Here is a 20,217-nt window from a genome sequence, read left to right on the forward strand (position 1 = left end):
TAACATGTTCGGTAATCCTCGGCAGTTTCCGCATGCGGTCATCTGAAGCCAACGAGTTCAGAATGCCACTCAGTAAATATATTTGGCTCGTTTTCCGCTACACATGCACTTCATCCGGAATCTGGCGGTGTCGAAGAGGCAGTAGCCCCCACACTCCTCACTGCAACGTGTGTAACACACTTCCACCTTGAAGGGGTTATGCTCAGCTGGGGTCCATCGCCGGCTTTGCTTCTGGGATATGATGCCACCTTCACCTGTAACGTACACACACACACACACTGTGTTAAGTTCAAACCAACTTGAACACTTGATATATCCACAGAAAGGGCAGAACCGGTTTAAATGATATTTCCCATGTGTACCCTTAACCCTGAAAAGCTGCAGGCACGAAAACCATATGTTGCGGTAGGTGATTAGAATGTGTAGGCCCGATATTTTAATATGGAATAATACCCTTAGGTATTGGCAGTGAAAAAGCTGTCGGCCATAGGGCCCTGCAGAAAACAACAGCTGTGGGCCCGAGTGGTTTTCAGTTGTCTGCGGGCATAAGAACCGACGTTACTTTCGAAAGCAGAAGATTTCTGTTTCAAACTGGTGTTTTGGTTCCGAATTTTTTTATCATATATGTTTAACAATATCTTTCTTGTAGACACGGTGTGGCCATTTTCGAACCTTGCCAGATAGAAATATAGTAAATGAAATAGTCGGGACATCCAGCAGAAAATGCATACCAGACAATGTCATAACTGCACACTGTTTGATATTTTAAGCTAAGAGAGCTTCAAAAATCAAGGCCCTGGCTTGAGTATCTTACAGTCAGCACTATGCCAGGGACAGAAGCCACACGTCATGTAGATGCTAATTTTACGTTATGGTTGTTAACATACAGGTTCCTTAGACCCAAACCAACTTGTACCCCACATTCGCAAGGCCGAGTGGATCCGCATGTCAAGGGAAAGAATGTGCAAACAAAAGTCTAACCAGGGACTGAAGATCGTTATCGTATGTTTATGCAAGAAAGCATGTTCTTTACAAACTGTTGCAAAACAATAATTAGGCCTTGGATTCTACATACACTCCATAGTTAGAATGGATATGGTGGGTTTTCAAGGTCCTAACTGTTGTTTGATCCTCTTTTTAACAGAATTAGACACATAGTCAGAATGAGTGATGCCCATTCCTCGTAGGATATCTTGCTAATAGCGGCGTAAAACCGAGCTCACTCTCACTCACTATTGGCCCTTACACTAACAATTAGAAATAATAAGATACATTATTGTACAGGCGCATTGGCGCGGTTACAGATTACCGAGTGCATAAACTTAAATTATAATATTTGTAATATAATTAAATATATCGACAGTCCCTACGGGAGATTTAGTATGTCTGTTGTGTTGTGTTTAACAAAAGATGAGTGTCGCCTTCTCGAGGTATGATTCAGACTTGTAGCATTTTAAACAGGATTGCACGACTGACATACGGAGGTTGTCTCACGAGGGTCTCCACTAAGGACAGAAAGTCTCCTCGTCAGCTGATGGCGACTGTAAATAGGTTTGTGATGCTGGCGTGTTCGGTTTGGTGTCCCATAGGACAACAAAATATAATTACCGGTGAAAATACAATCATTAAGCAATGCCAACATTGGTAAACCCAAGAGACGCTGTTCAAACATGGATAGACTTGATCTTGTGTAAATGCACATACGGTATGTAGTGTCCTTGCGGCTGGAGAGAGAGAGAGAGAGAGGGGGGGGGGGGGGGGGGGGCGGAATTGAACACTAATTTGAACACTAATGTGGCTTAATGAACTGTAATGAAGGGGAGTGGCAGCTGTGTGATGTCTCGCAGTTTCAGTCGAAATGATGACACCGTAGTCCCTGTAGAGTCTCCTCTGCGCCACTTCTTTTCTCGTTCCAAACTGTGCTTTAGACTGCGATAAAAATACCGTGGGCCATTTTACCAAGAATTGACCCAGGATCATCTCTCGTCGCTATGAGTGAGTGAGTATGGCTTTACGCAGGTTTATCAATACTCTAGCATTATCATGGTGGTGGACACAAAAAATGGGCTTCACACACTTTACCCAAAGAGGGAACCTAACTCGACTTCAACCACTAGGCTACCCACTCGGCCCCAAGGAGGAAAGCGTTGGCTGAGCTACATTGTAAACCTATAGTATACTTACGACAAGTTCCGAATGCAAAACAGAACCTAAGCCGACTTTAACCACCAGGCTATCCAATCGGCCCCAAAGAGGAAAGCGTTGACTGAGTTACATCGTAAACCTATGGCATACTTACAAGTCGTAACGTTTTGGGCGCTTTGTGGATCGAGACCTTGGAGAAATAGGATTTAACGTGGCCCTCAAGATTAACGCACTTGTATAGGCACATAATAATGATAATGATAGGGCAGGGACGCGGATCAAACTGTCGATCGGCAGCTCTACCGGAAGTCACTCTGACGACTAGACGACTGAGATGTCGAACGTCCAAATATTTTGAAGGGTTATCAGCGACTTACCTGTGTTGAGCAGGGAGAAGAGGAGACAGATGGCAGAGATATAGGCTACCTTCATGTCAGTGACAGTCTGAAACAGAGTACGTGAGTTTGTTGTAACGCACCATTTACGTGGAGAGACAGACAACCAGTCTCTGAAATGGATATATTTCGCAGCTAAAAAGCAGTTCATAATGAAAGAGATAACATATAATGAAAAGGAACCCTTGTCAAATAATCTAGACTTGCAGAGGGTTTCTTGGATATGTTTGTTTCAAAATCTGTATGACAGCCGAAGGGAGAGAAATTGATCTGTATGACACTTTAATGCGTGAACACCCGAAAACACATGCCCGGGAGGATGTGCCTGGTGAACGCTGTAACCCACCAATCACCATCAAGTCTATAAGTTCTTGCCAGACATGGCCGAAGAAGCACATCTTCTTTCTATGTCTGGTAAATGAATATAAACTTCCGAATGCAAAACAAAACCGCAGTAGTGTATTATGGGAAATTCATATAGTCGTCTCAGAGCGCAGTGCCATCAACTGTCAAAAGTGGATTGGTTGATATGTTGTTTAAAGCTGCACTCAGCAATATTCCACCTATGTAGCGGCAGTCCGTAAATAATCCATTCCGGACTAGTTATAAACAGCATAAGCATTCACCGCCATTGCTACACCAAGATGATGACATCGAACGCCGAGCCAGTTTCGACGAACCAATCACATGGCTAACAGGAAGTTGGTAGAAGTCAATAAAGCAGTTCTCGCTCACTTTACAGCACCAGTTCATGAGTTAGCATGCATGGATATGCGCGACTGTTAGCGTCATTCCAGCAATATGCATGCTGGAAAAACATGATGTATTGATGAAACAGGAATAGATGGGCGACTTTACCCCAGTGTCATTGCATGAACGCCCATCATTGTTACCTTTGACATTTGGTAAAGCATCTTACATTGAATGCATGCGTTAACAAAGCGACACCATTCGGAAATTATGGTAAGTCGAAAATAGACGACCATTACACCTGGTCCCGCCATTCATTCAGCAGATCCGTTGATTATTCAGGATTTATGGTTGACACAGACAGTCTCGTCCTGGAGAAAGGGATTTGGGTGCTCCTTTGTTCTGAGTGAGTTTAGCTTTAAGCCGCATTCGGCAATATTCCAGCTATATGGCAGCGGTATGTAAATAATCGAGTCTGGACCAGACAATCCAGTGACCAACAGCATGAGCATCGATCTGCGCAATTGGGAACCGATGACATGTGTCAAACCAAGTCAGCGAGCCTGACCACCCGATCCCGTTATAGTCGCCTTTGTGGCAAGCATGGGTTGCTGAAGGCCTATTCTACCCCTGACATTCGCGGATCTCCTTTGTCCTGAAAGTTTACTCTATGACCATTGACACTCTCGGGGTCGGGTGGAAATGAAGCGGATTTTGTTGTGTAAACGTAGCGCAATACAGCGAGAACCAACGTATATTCTCAAATAAGTGATAGTTTCCTTCTTACGTTTCAGGTAATCCTCTGAGGTAATAATCAGCGTGACCACGTGTCATTAACCATATTTCAGCTTCTTAGCTGTGAGAACAGGAATAGATGGGCGATTTTAATTTCAACTGGAAGTACGGAACTTGTCTGTAAGTTAATTTCCGTCGTAGATTAGCTGGTGATACTAATGATGGCACATGCTCCCCGGGGACCTCCTTGTTGTCAAACACCATCAGACATACGCCATTTTAATGCCAGACCAGGTCACGTGGTTCAGTATGTCGTGACGTCTACGAGACCTTTGGAGCACTATGCTAGAGAGTATGTATCACTTTAACAAGAAATCTTCCCAATTCCAGCTTTGTAATGGAGATGGCGGTAAATCGTTCACAATGGAATCAATACTGTAGAATCGGAAATCCGAACTCACGATTCCTGTTTGATTGTAGAGGATGGATGTTTCTGCGAGCAAAACGCTGACCTTGAGTACCCATAGTCTTGTTTTGGTTGCTGTGTATTGCTGAGTACGGCGTTACAAAACAAATATACAGACGTTCTTCTGTACCGCTGATGACTCTGTAAAAGTCATTTTGAACAGCATCCCAGTAAGATCACCTCGTTTGCGTATCTAAGGTAACATAGCAAGAGTTTCACTTGTATTAAGACTCAGCGGTAAATCTTCCGAAGACTAGCACCATTAATGATGAACGTGGATTTCGAATAATGACGCCATTTTTTATCTGTGCATACTGAATTGTCCTCACTAGTTAGTGTAGCGGACGGAATCCGTCTCCTGGTCGACGTCTAATATTTATCACGACTAACATTTATCGTTCTTCAATATTTGGAACGTTTGCACTTCTGAGTTGCGTATTGGAGAGCATTGGCGGATCCAGTCTCTCTCTCTCTCTCTCTCTCTCTCTCTCTCTGTTCGTTCGTTCTTGTGTGTCAAAAACAGCCCCCTGAATGAGTAAACAAATCAGGAGAAAAATAATAAACTAGATCAAAGAATCAGATTCATGTTTTTTATTGCTCTCTTCTTAACTGAAATTATGACGGATGAAGCGGAAATAGACCGCCAGCAGTCCCCAAGACGCTCAGAAACTCAAGTACAAAAACACACAAAGTTGTCGTCGAACATGGATACAAAACATGTGTCTTAACAATAATTCAGCTGTAAAGACGGTCACAATTTCATGGTTTTGAAAATCGTATATTGCCTGCGACGTATTTTGAAGGAACATGTACTCTGCACGAGGAACAACGTCCTCGTGCAGCACGTGATTTGGAAGCAGACGTGAAAGGAGTTGTGTGCAGACAGTCAAGGACCAACTGCAACGGAGGTGAGTTCTTTCTTGTTAGTTAATTCTCAACTTCAAAAATGGAACGACTCGTGGCACCCTTTGTGTTAATTTCCACTTGAGAAATGTTTAAATAGTAATTGGTAAGAGTTACGCCCGTACCCCCTACGCTCTTCATAAACCAAATTTACAAACTGACATGCATACATCGCCCTCATTATACATCCAATAAAGCAGAACAGGTACAAAAAACCAAATGAACTTATTTCATTGTTGAAACATTACACCAAACTATGTGAAAAGAGGGGGTTACGCGCGGAACTCTTTCCCCGTGGTTTGCCTCAAGGCTCTATCAGTGGTAGTCACCACATGTACTTACAAACCCTTGTACAGCTGTTATCACACCAGAGATATATGTCAATTAATCTATGAGATAATTAAGATACACGCGCTCGATTTACATAAATGATTATTCATGACTACAACAGTGAGTGTTTACTATGGATATGATCCATCTGGTACACCAAGTACGTCTTCACTAGATTAATACAGTGATCTGTGACATATGAAGTGTTGACTGTGAATGTTCACCTTATAAGAGAGAATATTTTTGTAATTCATTATCACGAAACAATATTCTTTGAAGAGGCCGACAAGGAATTAAAGAGTCGTGCAAAAAGTACTGGGCAACTCGACGTCAGTATTATTTCAGTGTAGCATAAATAATTTAAATAAAATTTGACCGTTCAGTTTTCCGACCACAATTATCTGATGACATCACATTTATCAATTAACGTATGGTTCCGCAATGCACAATCCCACAGGCCGTTGTCATACAGTTGTTGATCACTGGATTGTCTGGTCCAGACTCGATTATTTACAGACCGCCGCCATATAGCTGGAATATTGCTGAGGGCGGTGTAAAACTAAACTCACTCACTCATTCTCGTCAAATGGTATGACTAGAATATATATTCCTGGTGTGACAACCATGATTTAAGATGTTCTTTTATCTGTATATTAAGAATATTAAACGTCTTACTGAGCGGAAGTCTTACAAACATGAGTCTATGAAAATTCCGTCAAGTGTCCAATACGTAAGATGTTGTCCATCCATGAGTGAAAACCAGTAGTCCACTGGTTAGTCGCATTACACATAGTGGCAGTTGTCCTTTTTTCATAACAGAGCCCTAAAACACTGTCGGAAATCTGAATCAGTATATATTAGCAATATGCGTTTAATGTTTCAGAGCATTAAATAATGGCACGTTATCTGCTGCTGGTCCTTGCGTTCGCTGTAAGTATAGAGCTGAAGGGGACCGTTAATAATTTATGACTTGGGGGCTTATGATTTTAGGACTGGGTGATGATTTTAAGGGGTGGGGGTGGGGGTGGGGGTGTTAAATGGGGACACCATTCATCAGTTTAAACAAGTGCACTAGGGGGATGGAGGTCAGCAAGTTTGTACATAGACTATTAGAGTGTGTAATATACTCAAGCTAGTGTTGACAAAGTCCATTTCATTCATCATTGGCAGCGTCTAAGAATATCAGGTTGTCTGATATTTGCATATTAAATTGAACATTTTATGTTGTACCTATTCTTACGTATGTGTGGTGTATCAGAAAATTTAAGGACGCCAACGGATGACAGCGTGAAACAGAAATATTCATTGGCGGTTTCTCCTCTTGCATACAAAATACAGTGAGTCTGAAGCACGAAAATTATTGTTGAACAAGACATGATTCAAGCGGCAACGTTTAAGAGGAAGGGCAATACTGTAACACACAACTTAGAAAAAACACGAATAGAGACAATAATACAATGTAGGGTTGAGCCCACCACTGAGCCACCAAGCCTGAGGACAAGACTTGCTTTCCTTGAACCCCGCCACAAGACTACATAATATGGTTGGGAAATCTATTGCAACTGTATGAATGATCTTCACCTTTAGCTTCTGGCACAAAATATACACAGTGAACTTCCGTAACCTACCTAGACATATCTCACGATTGAATGATCCCCTGATTTTGATCCTTTGGAAAATGATTGGTGTTACATAGGGATCCTTCTGGACAGAACCTAGCCCAACTGGAAGCCGCTTTACACTAGCAATGGAGTAGATTGTCCCTTCAGAGGATCAGGAGACTGACAGGGGTATGAATGAATATGGTATTCATACTCACGATAGATTCCTCTACCACTAAGAACCCTAGTCACTGTTTGAATGTTTTGCAACGCGGGAGATGCTGATCACTAGATTGTCTGGTCCAGACTCGATTATTCACAGACCGCCGCCATATAGCTGAAATATTGCTGAGTGCGGCGTAAAAGTAAACTCACTCGCTCATTCTCCACGAGGAAAAGTAAACTCTCATTTTGAATCGACCTTTAAAACAAATGTTAATTTTTTATTCTTTCTCGGAATCCTAAGGCGATAAATACACAATTTACACACGGCCCTAAAACCCAATGACTATTACACGTGTTGCAGTCTAGACCAACCCATTCCCTACCTTGCACATCAATCAAGCGAATGTATATTTCTGTGGGAACTGCACTGCCTGTTTGTCTGAAATATAACGTAACCAATGGAAAGAGGATCCCCACATTAATATCCGGTAATGGGAGGAAAACCCAATGAAACATCCACGTTATAACTTGGATTAACAGAACATCTTAATGCTAGTAAACTCAGTACTAAGGAAGTCCTAGCGCCGTCTCCCCTCTGAATCCGCCTACGATACATAAAGCATTCTTAGCACCACATACAAGTTAGGTGAAACGTTATCCCCTAACTCCCGGAATCGTTGCTTTGTGTTAAAACACCACACCCCGACAGTGCATTGTGAGCACCAACGTGGCATAGCCATCGAAAGACGTGCAAAGAAATGCTTAAAATATGTGTGGTAACCAAATGACGTGGTTATTAGAATCCATGATCGTTCAGCTTATACGGCAAGTCCATTTCATAACATTTACTACGAGAAAATGATAGTTGATGACAACTTCCGGTTGAGCATAGAGAGAGTTTACCCCTGTGAAGCACTCTCCTACCCAGAGTTCCACGCGGTGAGTCAAGTCATAGCTACGTCAGAGTGTGCCCTGTGAATTTGCTGAACAGTTTCCGAAAGCACTGGTTAATAATGTTTTGATTCCAGACTGTCCCGGGTGGTAATAATGGCCAAAACGCCGTCTTTCCAAAAGGATACATCATGGAAGGTGGGTAAAAAGAGGTGCAGATGTCCCCTAGTAATTAGATTTGGTACATATCAACCAGTTCTTGTCGCAGAGGTTGTTCACAATATCAAAAACTTGACTGAATGGTCAAACGAGGCGACTAACGGGATCGGGTGGTCAGGCTCGCTGACTTGGTTGACACATGTCATCAGTTCCCAATTGCGCCGATCGATGCTCATGTTGTTGGCCACTGGATTGTCTGGTCCAGACTCGATTATGTACAGACCGCCGCCATATAGCTGGAATATTGCTGAGTGCGGCGTAAAACTAAACTCACTCTCTGAATGGTCAAGCCTTTGATATGGTAATTTTTATAGGACGCTGTAATAAAGATATATGTGACCCCTGTTAGATCGTCATAATGAATGCCTATATTTATTGTGGCTGCTTGTATCGAATTGTTTCCTGACAGTTATTGCTTGCATTTCAGTCCAGCCGAGCTGTGGAAAAAGCATCTCCGATAGTCCCTCCATCTCTGTCGTTACCGACCTGAAGGCCCAGGCACGAGCCGTGTGTGGCAACGGGGTCTTCTACTTCAACAACGCCAACAAGGCTAAACTCACCCTCCCGGTGTCCTTCAAGGGAAAGAATTCTGGCTTGTGCGAGTTTGTGGTGAAGACCTCTCAGTGGGCTTTGTAACTTGAACAGACTATTATAGAGATTCTCAAACCAGATATATTACTAAATAGGTTAAATGTAATGAGTAAACTATGTTTGCCAGAAGGTATTATTGGACGAAAATGAACGTGTTACTATGGACATGATCATATTCTCGTGAATCCTGCCAGGCAACTATTCTTCTTGTTGGTGCCAACACTGACAAGTATCATGGTTGTTTATTAATAAGGATCAAACTGACAGCGGTTGCTCGGAGAAACAGTGAGTTTAGTTTTACGCCATATGCTTTTAGCAATATCCCAGCAACATTACGGTGGAGGAGCACCAGATATGCGAGTCCCGCATTGTAACCACATGGAAAATTGAACCCGGTCTTCGGTGCGACGAGTTAACTCTTTAATTGCTACTGTCCACCTATGATTTTTTTAAGTTAGATTAGAATTACCAGTACAGGATACGGGATCGATACCAATACTTCTGGCCCTGTCATACATGCGGCAGAATACATTACAGCTTTCCGTATTAATCGATTATAGATATTATTGATACAATCAAACCATGAATGTTTCCATTCAGCGTGAAGGTTTTTCATTGCCATATCTTGTCAACATAAAGGGCAGAGACACCCATTCCATACCTGGGCCTTGATTTTCGAAGCTCTCTTAGTGCTAAGATTGTGGTAAGTGCCATACATTACCTTACAACTGTCTTAGCGCTAAGAGAGCTTCGAAAGTCATTAAGATGTGTGCTGTCAGTTTATGGCTGTACCTGCAACAGGCCTTGCTTCACCGCACTGGTACTGTGTGACGTTCATTTCTTGTTCCCTTTTGTAATATTGCTGGGACATTACTCAAAGCCACACACAACTATACAACCCTATGAGTTGCCGTTACAGAAACGTGCCGGAACCCCGGTGTACGTTGTCAAGGTGATAGTTGTATTTGGAGAAAAGGGACGCATGCTGGCACTGAAAGACCAAGAAGTCACCGTCACATGCACGTACGACGCCAAGAAAACCAAGCAAAGCGGAACCCATAAAGTCCACGGCGCGTGAGTATCACCAAAGACCATGCGATAGACAGACATGATTCCTTGGGTAGGTTCAGTAACGGCCCCTTCCCTGCACGATAAGCAAAGACGTAACACAGATTATGCCTTATGTTACTGCTGTGTAAATGGCTTCGATTGGATGAGACAGGAAAATCAGTATACATGTCGCCCAGTAACCAGTTTGCTCTTAAGAACAGCTATATGATCCCGTCTTCATTGCTGAACTCAGTTTGGAGAAGAGCATTGATTAAAGGCCCACTTGCGTGCCACATACCATTGGTGTCCGTTGTGAGTCCCTGAAGTAACTGTTTAATATGAACCAAGCTTAGGCCTGCGCTGTAGTTGCACCGGTGTTGACATTTGGCGCTCTAAACGATTGTAGCACTACCGACTACAAAGCAATTTAGGATGCTTTTGAGAAACGCAGTCCTTGTGCTTACTCATGCATCAGTAGACTTGAGCCAAGGTCGTTTCCTGCAAGTAGGCATTGGCTTGTCTATGTAATGCAGCTGATGCCGATTTGATATAGACATGGTTAATCTGTACTGCATATACACATTATCATAGAACCCAGGGCAGTGGGGTACCCTCGTGGCTAAAGCGTTCACTCGTCAGGGTGATTGTAATTCCCATTCTCCAACATAGGCTTCAGATAGATGTAGTACTAAGATCGCTTTATGCAAGTAGGTCCAAGCCGAATATGGGAGTTTGATTCCCCATATAGGTACAATGTATGAAGTCATTTCTAGTGTGCAAGCATTATTGGAATATTACTTAAAGCAGCGTGATACCATGTACCAGTGTAATAGATGTGTTATATGTTAGACATGCTGCTGTTTTGAGTTGAGGCTTAACTTTAAATGGATGTTTTGCAGGCTGATTGCTCCTCCCGAACTACAGAAAAACCAGGGCAAGCTGAGCACCACCTCCGTACTGACACTCGAGCTGACCGACATCCTTGGCAACAACATCACGGGGCAAAGTATTGACCTCGGGAGGAAGGTTCAACTAAAGGCAACGACTAACGGTGGGCATACTGCAACGCACCTCTTCCGTTTACCTAGATCCAGTTGGATCTTCTCTGTGTAGATTTGTATTATTCATTTATAGCCGCATGGAGCACTTGCCAAAATGTGTAGAATCTCTCGAAATACATATCTTCACACAGGTCAAGAGTCGATGAGATGTTCTTTGTAACTTTGAAAATTATTGGCAATTATTGTGGATCCTTTCATCTATCAAATAAGCTATATTCCTTGAGGTGCCATTTTGACATTGGGTGTAATGCCTTTGGTCTGGGGATTATCCAGGTGTTTAAAGCCCAGAGTGAGAGCATACGGAGGCCTTGTATGTCAATGGCTTTTTGTCCAACAGGGATTACATACATGATAGCCTACACCAAGGAAGACGACATAATAGGAAATAAGAGTGTTGAATTATTGCATTGACGCCTCGTGCGGGTTCACGACTTCCAGCCGTTCTATTCCTTAGTGCATCCACTAAGAAGTTACAACTGGATTATAATACAATGATATAGTTAATTTCTCACTGTGAAGTACATGTAGTCAGTTCTCTACATCTAATAGGCTTTAAACCAACTGTTGCCTAAAATCTGTCAGGTGGTTCAAAAGAGAAAGGTCTGCATCCCGTGTCGTGCGACGCTGTAGGGACTACGAGCAAAAAGAGATACGCCATTCTTAGGGGAGGGTAAGTATGAAGCACAAGGTGGGACCGTCGATCAATAAAACACACCTGTTAACGGTCACAGTCCAACAGCTGCCACGTTACACTTTCAATAGAAAATAACCTGAAAATAAAATATCACTCTGCAAACCGTGATATTCATTCATCAGATGATTTTTGTTTACTCTTGTCAAGGATCTGTGTGGTGTTTGTGCAGGTGCGGTGACGGCATTGTCTTCAACAAGAGCGCTGGGTTCATCGTGGACGGCCTCACTGCCCGCAGCCCCTACTTTGCCTCCTTTCATCTCGGTGATGACCTCGAATTCAGTTTCGACTGTAACTTCACACTGTGTGTGAAGAAATGTGATGGGGTGAGCGAGTTACATGTAGCAAAGCTCTCTTTTAATGAACTGCTAGATTGCACTTACACAAGTATGAACATATAATGATTGGTTTGATCTTTACATTCATACACAGCGGTTTTAGTCCAGACCCAAGTAAGGTTGAATGTACAGCCACCACCGCGGCTCGATACACGTTTATGTACAGACCGCCGTCATGAAACTGTAGGCGAACAAATACTGTTCCGCAACAAAGAGAAACTGACAATGTTTTTTTTTATATAGGGGCGATATGGGCTTTTCTCTGTGGTGCATCACGGGACGTACTGCTCAGTGCAGCATTGACGTACAGAACTGACTGTTCCAAGGTCATTTCCCTAACCGTGCTTGTATATCTTCTCTTCCTCTCTCTCTCTCTCACACACACACACACACACACACACACACACACACACACACACACACACACACACGGACGGCTCCTTCGTATGCATAACTCATGTCTTGAAGTGACGAGGTAACACAGCAACGGTCTTCGTATATCCAATGGCTCTGTATTAGTGTTAAATACAGGAAATTATTATACTTCAGAGTTCGTGCGCCAGCGATAGAAGGCGGCGTGAGTCTAACCATGGTAGGTATTCCAGAATTGTTGCATACCAGTCATGGAAACTGCGTCACTCATTCGCAACGATGGTTAGTATCAATTTGTGTAGAATTATCTTCAGAAAGTCTTTAAGGACTTTAAAGACAATTTCACCTGCTTGGCCATCTCCACACCATGCCCAGTAATGGCCGAAGCGGTAATGCAACTTTTCACTTGCATGGTCTGTGAACGTAATTGTTCAATAGAATACTAAAATCGGCAACAGATTACATGAAATGTTCAGCCCATGCATCGTAGGATGCCCAGTTGTGCCTGAAATTTGCTCAATGTAGAATCAAGGACACACTCACAGAGACAACAAGAGTCAAGACCCACTTGACTCTTGCATTACAACAGTTACTGTCGCGGCATTAGCTATATTGAAAATGTTTATTTACCTTTACAAATATTTATTTGTAAATATTTTAGTGACCTTGGATATGGGTTTATGGACTTTAACATTTGCACGAACAGTAACAGGAGGTTTTCAACATATGTTCAACAATACAAGCGTAATATTGTTTGCTTCTGACAGCCAGTTCAGACAACTACATCCAGGTGGCGTCGGCCTCCACCATCTTCGGACCTGCTCATGTGGACTTTGGCGATGTGGAACGCGAAGTTGATAACGTTGAAAACGACAATTACGCGAATCGCTATGTTGAGACTGAAGAATAAACTCGGGCATTCCAATACTGGCTTACTTGCTTTTTACGTCACTGGAATCCGACATGGGCTTCCGTGGCTCACTGCTCATTCCTTCTGTTGGTTCAGCTTGACTTGATCAAGAGAAAGCTACAGTGGATTCAGCTGGACTTGATCAAGTGATTTTCTAATGCATTGCGTGACCGTGTCACAACTGGTTGGGTCTGTTATTGTGAAGGGGTGCATTTTGTCAGTTGATTGTCAACATGTCTGAACTGCCAAGACATGGTCGCCATTTGACATCTTAGTGTCGAGAAATCGTAGGCCATATCCTAACCTTTAAAAAAGAAACGGATGGTAGAGAGTGATAGCGAGAATGAATTAGATTGTGAAAGCAACTGACGTCTGTACCTTGTAAAGTTAGATAGCATATGGCTGTATAAACAATTCAGTTAAAACATGACATGATTGGGTTTTTTGTCAGTTGTTCGAGGCAGGTTCTGTAACGTATGCACGTTTGGCGCGAACGAACATTAATAACGTGCTCTGCTCCTGGGTTACCTCGACCTGCCGTTTGTGCAGCAACCTAGACTCAAAATCATTTTGAAAGAAGTATGCGAGGCTAAGTCTCTTTTGTCTGTTGACCCGTGAAGGTCCCGGGGTAGAAGAGGCCTTCAGCAACCCATGCTTGACACAAGAGGCGACTGTGCGTGTCGTAAGAGGCGACTAACGGGGTCGGGTGGTCAGGCTCGCTGACTTGGTTGACAAATGTCATCGGTTCCTAATTGCTCAGATCATTGCTAGTGTTGTTGGTCAATGGATTGTCTGGTCCAGACTCGATTATTTACAGACTGCCGCCATATAGCTGGAATATTGCTGAGGGCGGTGTAAAACTAAACTCACTCACTCACCTTTGTCTGTTCATACATATGGCTAAAACGGGGACTGGGAAGCTTGACAGTCTGAGCCTGTGTGAGTCTCCGTACAGTGTCTTGTCTTGTCCCGTAGGGATGTACATTCCTGACTGGGACGTGAAACCCACAGCGGTTCGAATCACTGAATCACATTTTTAAAAAAAACTACATATTTGGACTTTGCAGTCGCATATTTTTTAATATGTTATGATTAAATATATATGTAACATTTTAGAAAAATTCAACAGCTTGATGCGTCTCAGTCGAAATGCTCAGACCCGGCAATAAGAATCGAGTCTGTAACAGGAGTACAGGAGGATCCGAAATCAGTCTCGCATGAAACTCAAACGGTGAGGCAAATTGCAGCAAACGTGCATCGCCTGTCCGTGTGAGTTAAAGTGATGCACAATGAAGGATATGCAATGTTTATATAAATGAACGATGCACGGAAAGTGTCTCCAAGTCAATCCCGCAATCATTCTGAAAGCGCCTTGCAACCTCAGGACTTGACGCCTCGATCGGCGTGATTACCATGGGTCGCTAACAGTTAATGCAGTACCCAATACGGTAACTGACAAACCCGTGCTCGCATAGATAATGAACAGCTTTTTCTGTTTCATTAACAGCGCGTAATCAAGCGACGGGGATCAGCGGTTGACACGTTCCTTTCTCTCAGTTACTCTCCTTGTATTAACTGCTGCGTGACTTATGTTCCTATTGAAGTGTGTAACGACTTTTCCGATAGATTTAAAGAGACAGCTAACGTCAACCACGGCGTCATTTGCTGAAGACGCGGGGGGAAATCACTTACAATTACAGTTGCCTCTTCCCTTGTAAAACATTTGAAAAAAGTCCCAAGACGATTATTTCAAGACTGCATTATGGAAGCTCTTGCATATGGCTGCCAGGGGATTCCTGGCAGAGATGTCGAAGAGGCAGAATGCTTTGCTAATCAGAATCGAGTAAATGGGCTTCAGGCGGTTAAGCGGTTTCCTTGGTGTTTGGGTGCAGGATTGACAGATTACCCGTGCACCTGAGCGACATCGCCAGATGGTCGGTAGTTGCATTCTCGGCCGCATCATTCCGTCAAGGCGATATGATGGTGCGTCTTGCTGAACTGTGGCAGTTATACGTGGACAGTTGAAAAAACAACCAGTAGTCCCAACGGGAACGAAGAGACATATAAGCATGTGCACATGCGCTAATAGTAATCGCTCTGAACGTCGGAAAGACGTTGACATTAAGGTCGCCAACGCCGTATTCAGCGGCAAGGATCTCCTGATCATATCAACTATAACAGCAGGTTTGGCTCATGTATGTCCAGTAGATGATATCGGTATACAATGACCAATATTTTCTTTCGAAATGTTTCCCAACCAAATGAATAAACCACTGGATATCCTTGGTTGGAAAATGCTTTGACAGATCAAATTATCCTTACGGAGAAATCTCGTTTTTTAATTGATATACGACTTATACGTATTCTCACACATACTCCCCTACGTTGAATGTCAATCAGGTCGGTAGTGTAACCTAGTGGGTAAGCGTTTGCTCGTCACGCCGAAGATCCGGGTTCAGTTCCCCACATGGATACAATGTGTGATATTGCTGAAATATTGCCAATGCAGCGTAGAGAATACCCACTCACTGAATGGCCAGTCCTCTAGGGCTGTTTCTCAATTTTATTCACGAAAAGGGTTTTCGCGTAGTTCAAAAAGGGTTTTACAAATATTCAGAAGTCCTCCGAGAGCGGATGATTACACGGAGCAACGTTCTGTCATTCCTCGCAACCTACTGGTAATTAGTTGAATGTCGAGGAAACATCTGTCATCATTTCCCCTGTAAACGTGGTTCAACAACTGGGACTGGGGCTTCCTCCAAATCCCTCTCTCAAAGGACTGGTCTGTATCGGCGATACATGCTGTCTAAATCAGAGTGGGTCTGCTGAATGAATGAATGGCGGGACGAGCTGTGATGGTCATTTTGTCGCAGCAATGCCCATTGCTGACTTATCTCTATTTCCGAATGTTGTGGTTTCCTTAACATTCAATTTAAGAGGCTTTACCAAACTCAAGGTAACGATGATGTGCTTTCCTGCAATGACACAAGAAGTTTCAAAGGCTTCACTATTTCTAGCCGGAGTAAGATCAAATGGTGTATAATATTGTTACGCTTCAAACACTTAAAATACTATGCGATACAGATGTACTCGGGAACGAACTTCTAATTTCAAAAATCGCAAGGTAACAGCTGTCTTACAAGAATGAACGCATAACAAACACATTGAAACAGGTCAGATTGTGAAGTCTGAAAATACGTGCTATGACCGCTTTGGTCACATGGTGAACTTTCATTTCAAATGGTGAACCGTTTTTTGCCCTCAGTCGATTGATGCACGTATCCAGTAATATGCCACACCGTTTGAGCTTGATGTGTCGTAGAGCCCGGTTTCGGATAATAATTCCTGTACTACTGCATGTCCCAGACACCCTGAACGGGGTCGATCGCCATCGTTGGCTCCTGCCAAGTCTGCCGATGAGGATGTGAAAAAACGTACTGATCACTCCATTTTGACTTCTACTGGTTTTCAGCATGCCTGTGACCCACAGACAATGAATGGAATCAAATCCCAACTGTATATTATTGAACAGCAAAAGACCTTTTCAAAACCATTTGCAAAATCTTATTCTTACAAGATGGTATTTCTGTTGTGACTGTACCGTTTTGTTTTTATATATATTGACATTTATCACCAACATTAGGGTATTTTCTGATGAAAAAGTTTATCGACCAAAACGCACCTACTGGCAACCGAGGATAAGCTGGACCGGCTAAGAGAACGCGTTTACGAGAAGTAAGCGGTGCATGGCAATGACGAACCCATTTGGTTTGTTAACGGTGGGACAGAGGTAGACTATATTCCGTTTACTCCAAAATCGTGAAGGTCCGGGGTAGAAGAGGCCTTCGACAACCCTTGCCTGCCACGAAAGGCGACTAAGCTTGTAAGAGGCGACTAACGGGATCGGGTGGTCAGGCTCGCTGACTTGGTTGATACATGTCATCGGTTCCCAACTGCGCCGATCGATGCTCATGTTGTTCATCACTGGATTGTCTGGTCCTGACTCGATTATTTACAGACCGCACCACATAGCTGGAATATTGCAGAGTGCAGCGTAGAACTAAACTCACTCACTCCCCAAATCGCACCGATGAATTACTAATTATAAGGAGTTGCAAGTAAAATTCGTCAACAAGTTTCACTTCTGTCTGAATTGTTTTTCCGTACCAACTCATCTAAGTTCGGTGCATTGATATAAAATAATAAAAAAAGTTGTTTGACAAATTATCATAACAGTTGTTTTAAGACATTTAGTGACATATATGTATTTAGTATGTATAATCATTGTAACAGCCGACTGTGAAATACATGCCAGTGTGATCATTCATTCATGGAATTTACCCTACATGGTGGCATTCAAGAGTGCACACATCTGAAAAGGAACACTGGGTGTTAGTTATCAAATATATTTTGAATTAAAAAACGTCAGTGGTGAAGAGCTTTATACAGTTAGTTCATACATTTATGCTATCGTACGAAAAGTCAGTTTAAATGAAACCCATGTCTACATAATACATAGCACACGCATCCCATATCCAACACACATCAGAGCTTCAGACAACCTTTCATGCAATTGAGTATTTACTCACGTCTATTTATGAAAGTGATTTCACTTATTGAGGAGTAACTAGTGTTTTGTATAGTCCCGCTAGCTTAAAGAATTGAGTACTTTTACAGTGTTTCGTCTCCTTAGTGGGTTAGCACTTTTAAGTATATAAAAATAAATGATACGAAAATGACCGAACCTTTAAATAATTCTTATATTGCCAAATATTTGGCAGCCAGTTGAAACACTCAATATGGAAGTTAAGTGAATACTGAAGTAAACTACGGACAGTGGCTACAGCTGTAACAGAGCTGTATGTATAGGCCTCACTTAACATTTCCTAACGCTGGAAGCCAATTTAGTTAATTGAATGAAGTAGGCAAGGTGTTATAGACCTAATTGGGTTTTAAGTGATTCTTGTGCGATTTTTGTGCTCCCACAATTTGTAATTGAGTAAATGTGATTTTTATTGAGTAAAATACGCAAATAAATAAATGCGGTACATTATGAAGTTCACTGATTTGCAGAAGCTTGTCTGTCAAGCTTATAGAGTATAGTTTATAGTTTTGTAAGACTGAAAGAGATAGAGTGAGGCCTCTTAACCCTATATATATATATACATATACACACACACACACACACACACACACACACACACATACATACATACACACACACACATATACATACATACATATATATATGTGTGTGTGTCTGTGTGTGTGTGTGTGTGTGTGTGTGTGTGTGTGTATGCATGTATGTATATATCAGAAGCGAGATGAGTTAGACAAGTAACGGGGTCGTCTCAGAAAAGGATTTCAGTTATTTAACTTGACAGTTTTCAAAAGAGGATCTTAAGAAATGCAATCCGAAGATGGTTTGCAGAAAACAAGTTCATTTCATCTCTGAAATCATACATAAAGAACATTCGTTGATTGTGTCCAAACAATGTCTGTAGAAGTTATTGCATTCTTTTCGATACTGCTACAAGAAAATCTCAGGTTAGACAAGACATGTTTTGTGCGAGGGAAATGACGTCATCGCATCAAGGAACAATTACCCTCGTAACCATCAAGAAGAGGGATGCGAGATTATCTACCTTGATGTGACCTGGGTGAATGCCTTCCATACGACAGAACGTCAGTGGGTTGCTTCCCCTTGGCAAAAGAGAGACTAATCATTTCACATGCTGGGTGTGAAAGTAAAGGATTTCTACCGGTCGCCGAATTGGTCTTACGCTCGAAATCCAAGGACAACAGGGACTACCATACAGAGATGAATGGCACTAGTGGACGGAGAAACAACTGCTTCCTGCTCTCCCAAAGAAGTTCCTCATCGTCATGGACAACACCTCTTACCACAGTGCAGGATCTGAACACAAAGATCCCAGCGTCATATTCACGGGAAGGGAGAAATGATTGGCTGCAGTCGAACCGTGTTCCCATTCCAACTAAAGCAACAAAGGCTGTACTGTATGACGTCATCAAGCTGAATGGCACCAAACGTGTATAAAGTGGACAAACTGTTGCATGCACGTGTGACTTGAACCCCATCGAGATGATCTAGGGTATTGTGAAAGGTGATGTCGGCAGACAAAACGAGACGTTTAAACTATCAGATGTTCAAAAACTTGTGACTCAGAGTCTTGGAAATATTTCACATGAGGTTTGGGCCAGGAATGTAGCCATAATTGTGAGAGATGTGGAATCCGTGTACTGGAGACGTGATGGTTTACACCATGCAACAATCCAGCCCATTGTGATCACAGTGGACTCCCGTGTCACTAAATGTCTTAAAACAACAGCAGTTACATGATAATGTGTTAAACAACTTTCTCATTATTTCACATCAATGCACCAAACTTAGATCATGAGTTGGTACGGGAAAAACAATTCAGACAGATGTGAAAATTGTTGCCGCTTTTTACTTGTAACTCCATATATTTAGTAACTCAGCGGTACGATTTTAGAGCAAACGGACTAGAGTGCCCGTGGTGCATGACGATAAAATTGATTCCACGCGTAGGGGTTTCCTGAGAAAGGCCTCGCGCTTCACTTATCGCACTACACTTGATCGCGGAAAAACTGGGGCCCTTTCACTCATAATGGCAAGGGTGGG

At 42.6% G+C, this 20,217-nt stretch overlaps 2 protein-coding genes across 2 annotated transcripts in view; one reads left to right on the plus strand and one right to left on the minus strand.

Annotated features, from left to right (window-relative positions):
* Window positions 1-20,217, minus strand: part of LOC137278736 (uncharacterized) — a 27,203-nt gene continuing 6,986 nt past the window's right edge. The window contains exons 4-5 of the mRNA XM_067811251.1: window positions 2,523-2,589; window positions 1-254 (exon numbers count right to left, since the gene is read on the minus strand). Coding sequence (XP_067667352.1) covers window positions 70-254; window positions 2,523-2,589 — 252 coding nt within the window. The 3' untranslated portion in view covers window positions 1-69. The remainder of the gene's footprint in view (window positions 255-2,522; window positions 2,590-20,217) is intronic.
* Window positions 5,058-13,568, plus strand: LOC137277557 (vitelline envelope sperm lysin receptor-like). The gene is made up of 10 exons (XM_067809350.1): window positions 5,058-5,339; window positions 6,548-6,594; window positions 8,459-8,519; window positions 8,968-9,149; window positions 10,051-10,205; window positions 11,081-11,232; window positions 11,825-11,912; window positions 12,106-12,259; window positions 12,821-12,863; window positions 13,411-13,568. The coding sequence occupies exons 2-10, from the start codon at window positions 6,559-6,561 to the stop codon at window positions 13,551-13,553; spliced, it is 1,014 nt and encodes a 337-aa protein (XP_067665451.1). The 5' UTR covers window positions 5,058-5,339; window positions 6,548-6,558; the 3' UTR covers window positions 13,554-13,568.

The sequence above is a fragment of the Haliotis asinina genome, chromosome 3 (assembly GCF_037392515.1).
Source record: "Haliotis asinina isolate JCU_RB_2024 chromosome 3, JCU_Hal_asi_v2, whole genome shotgun sequence".
Lineage (NCBI taxonomy): Eukaryota > Metazoa > Mollusca > Gastropoda > Lepetellida > Haliotidae > Haliotis > Haliotis asinina.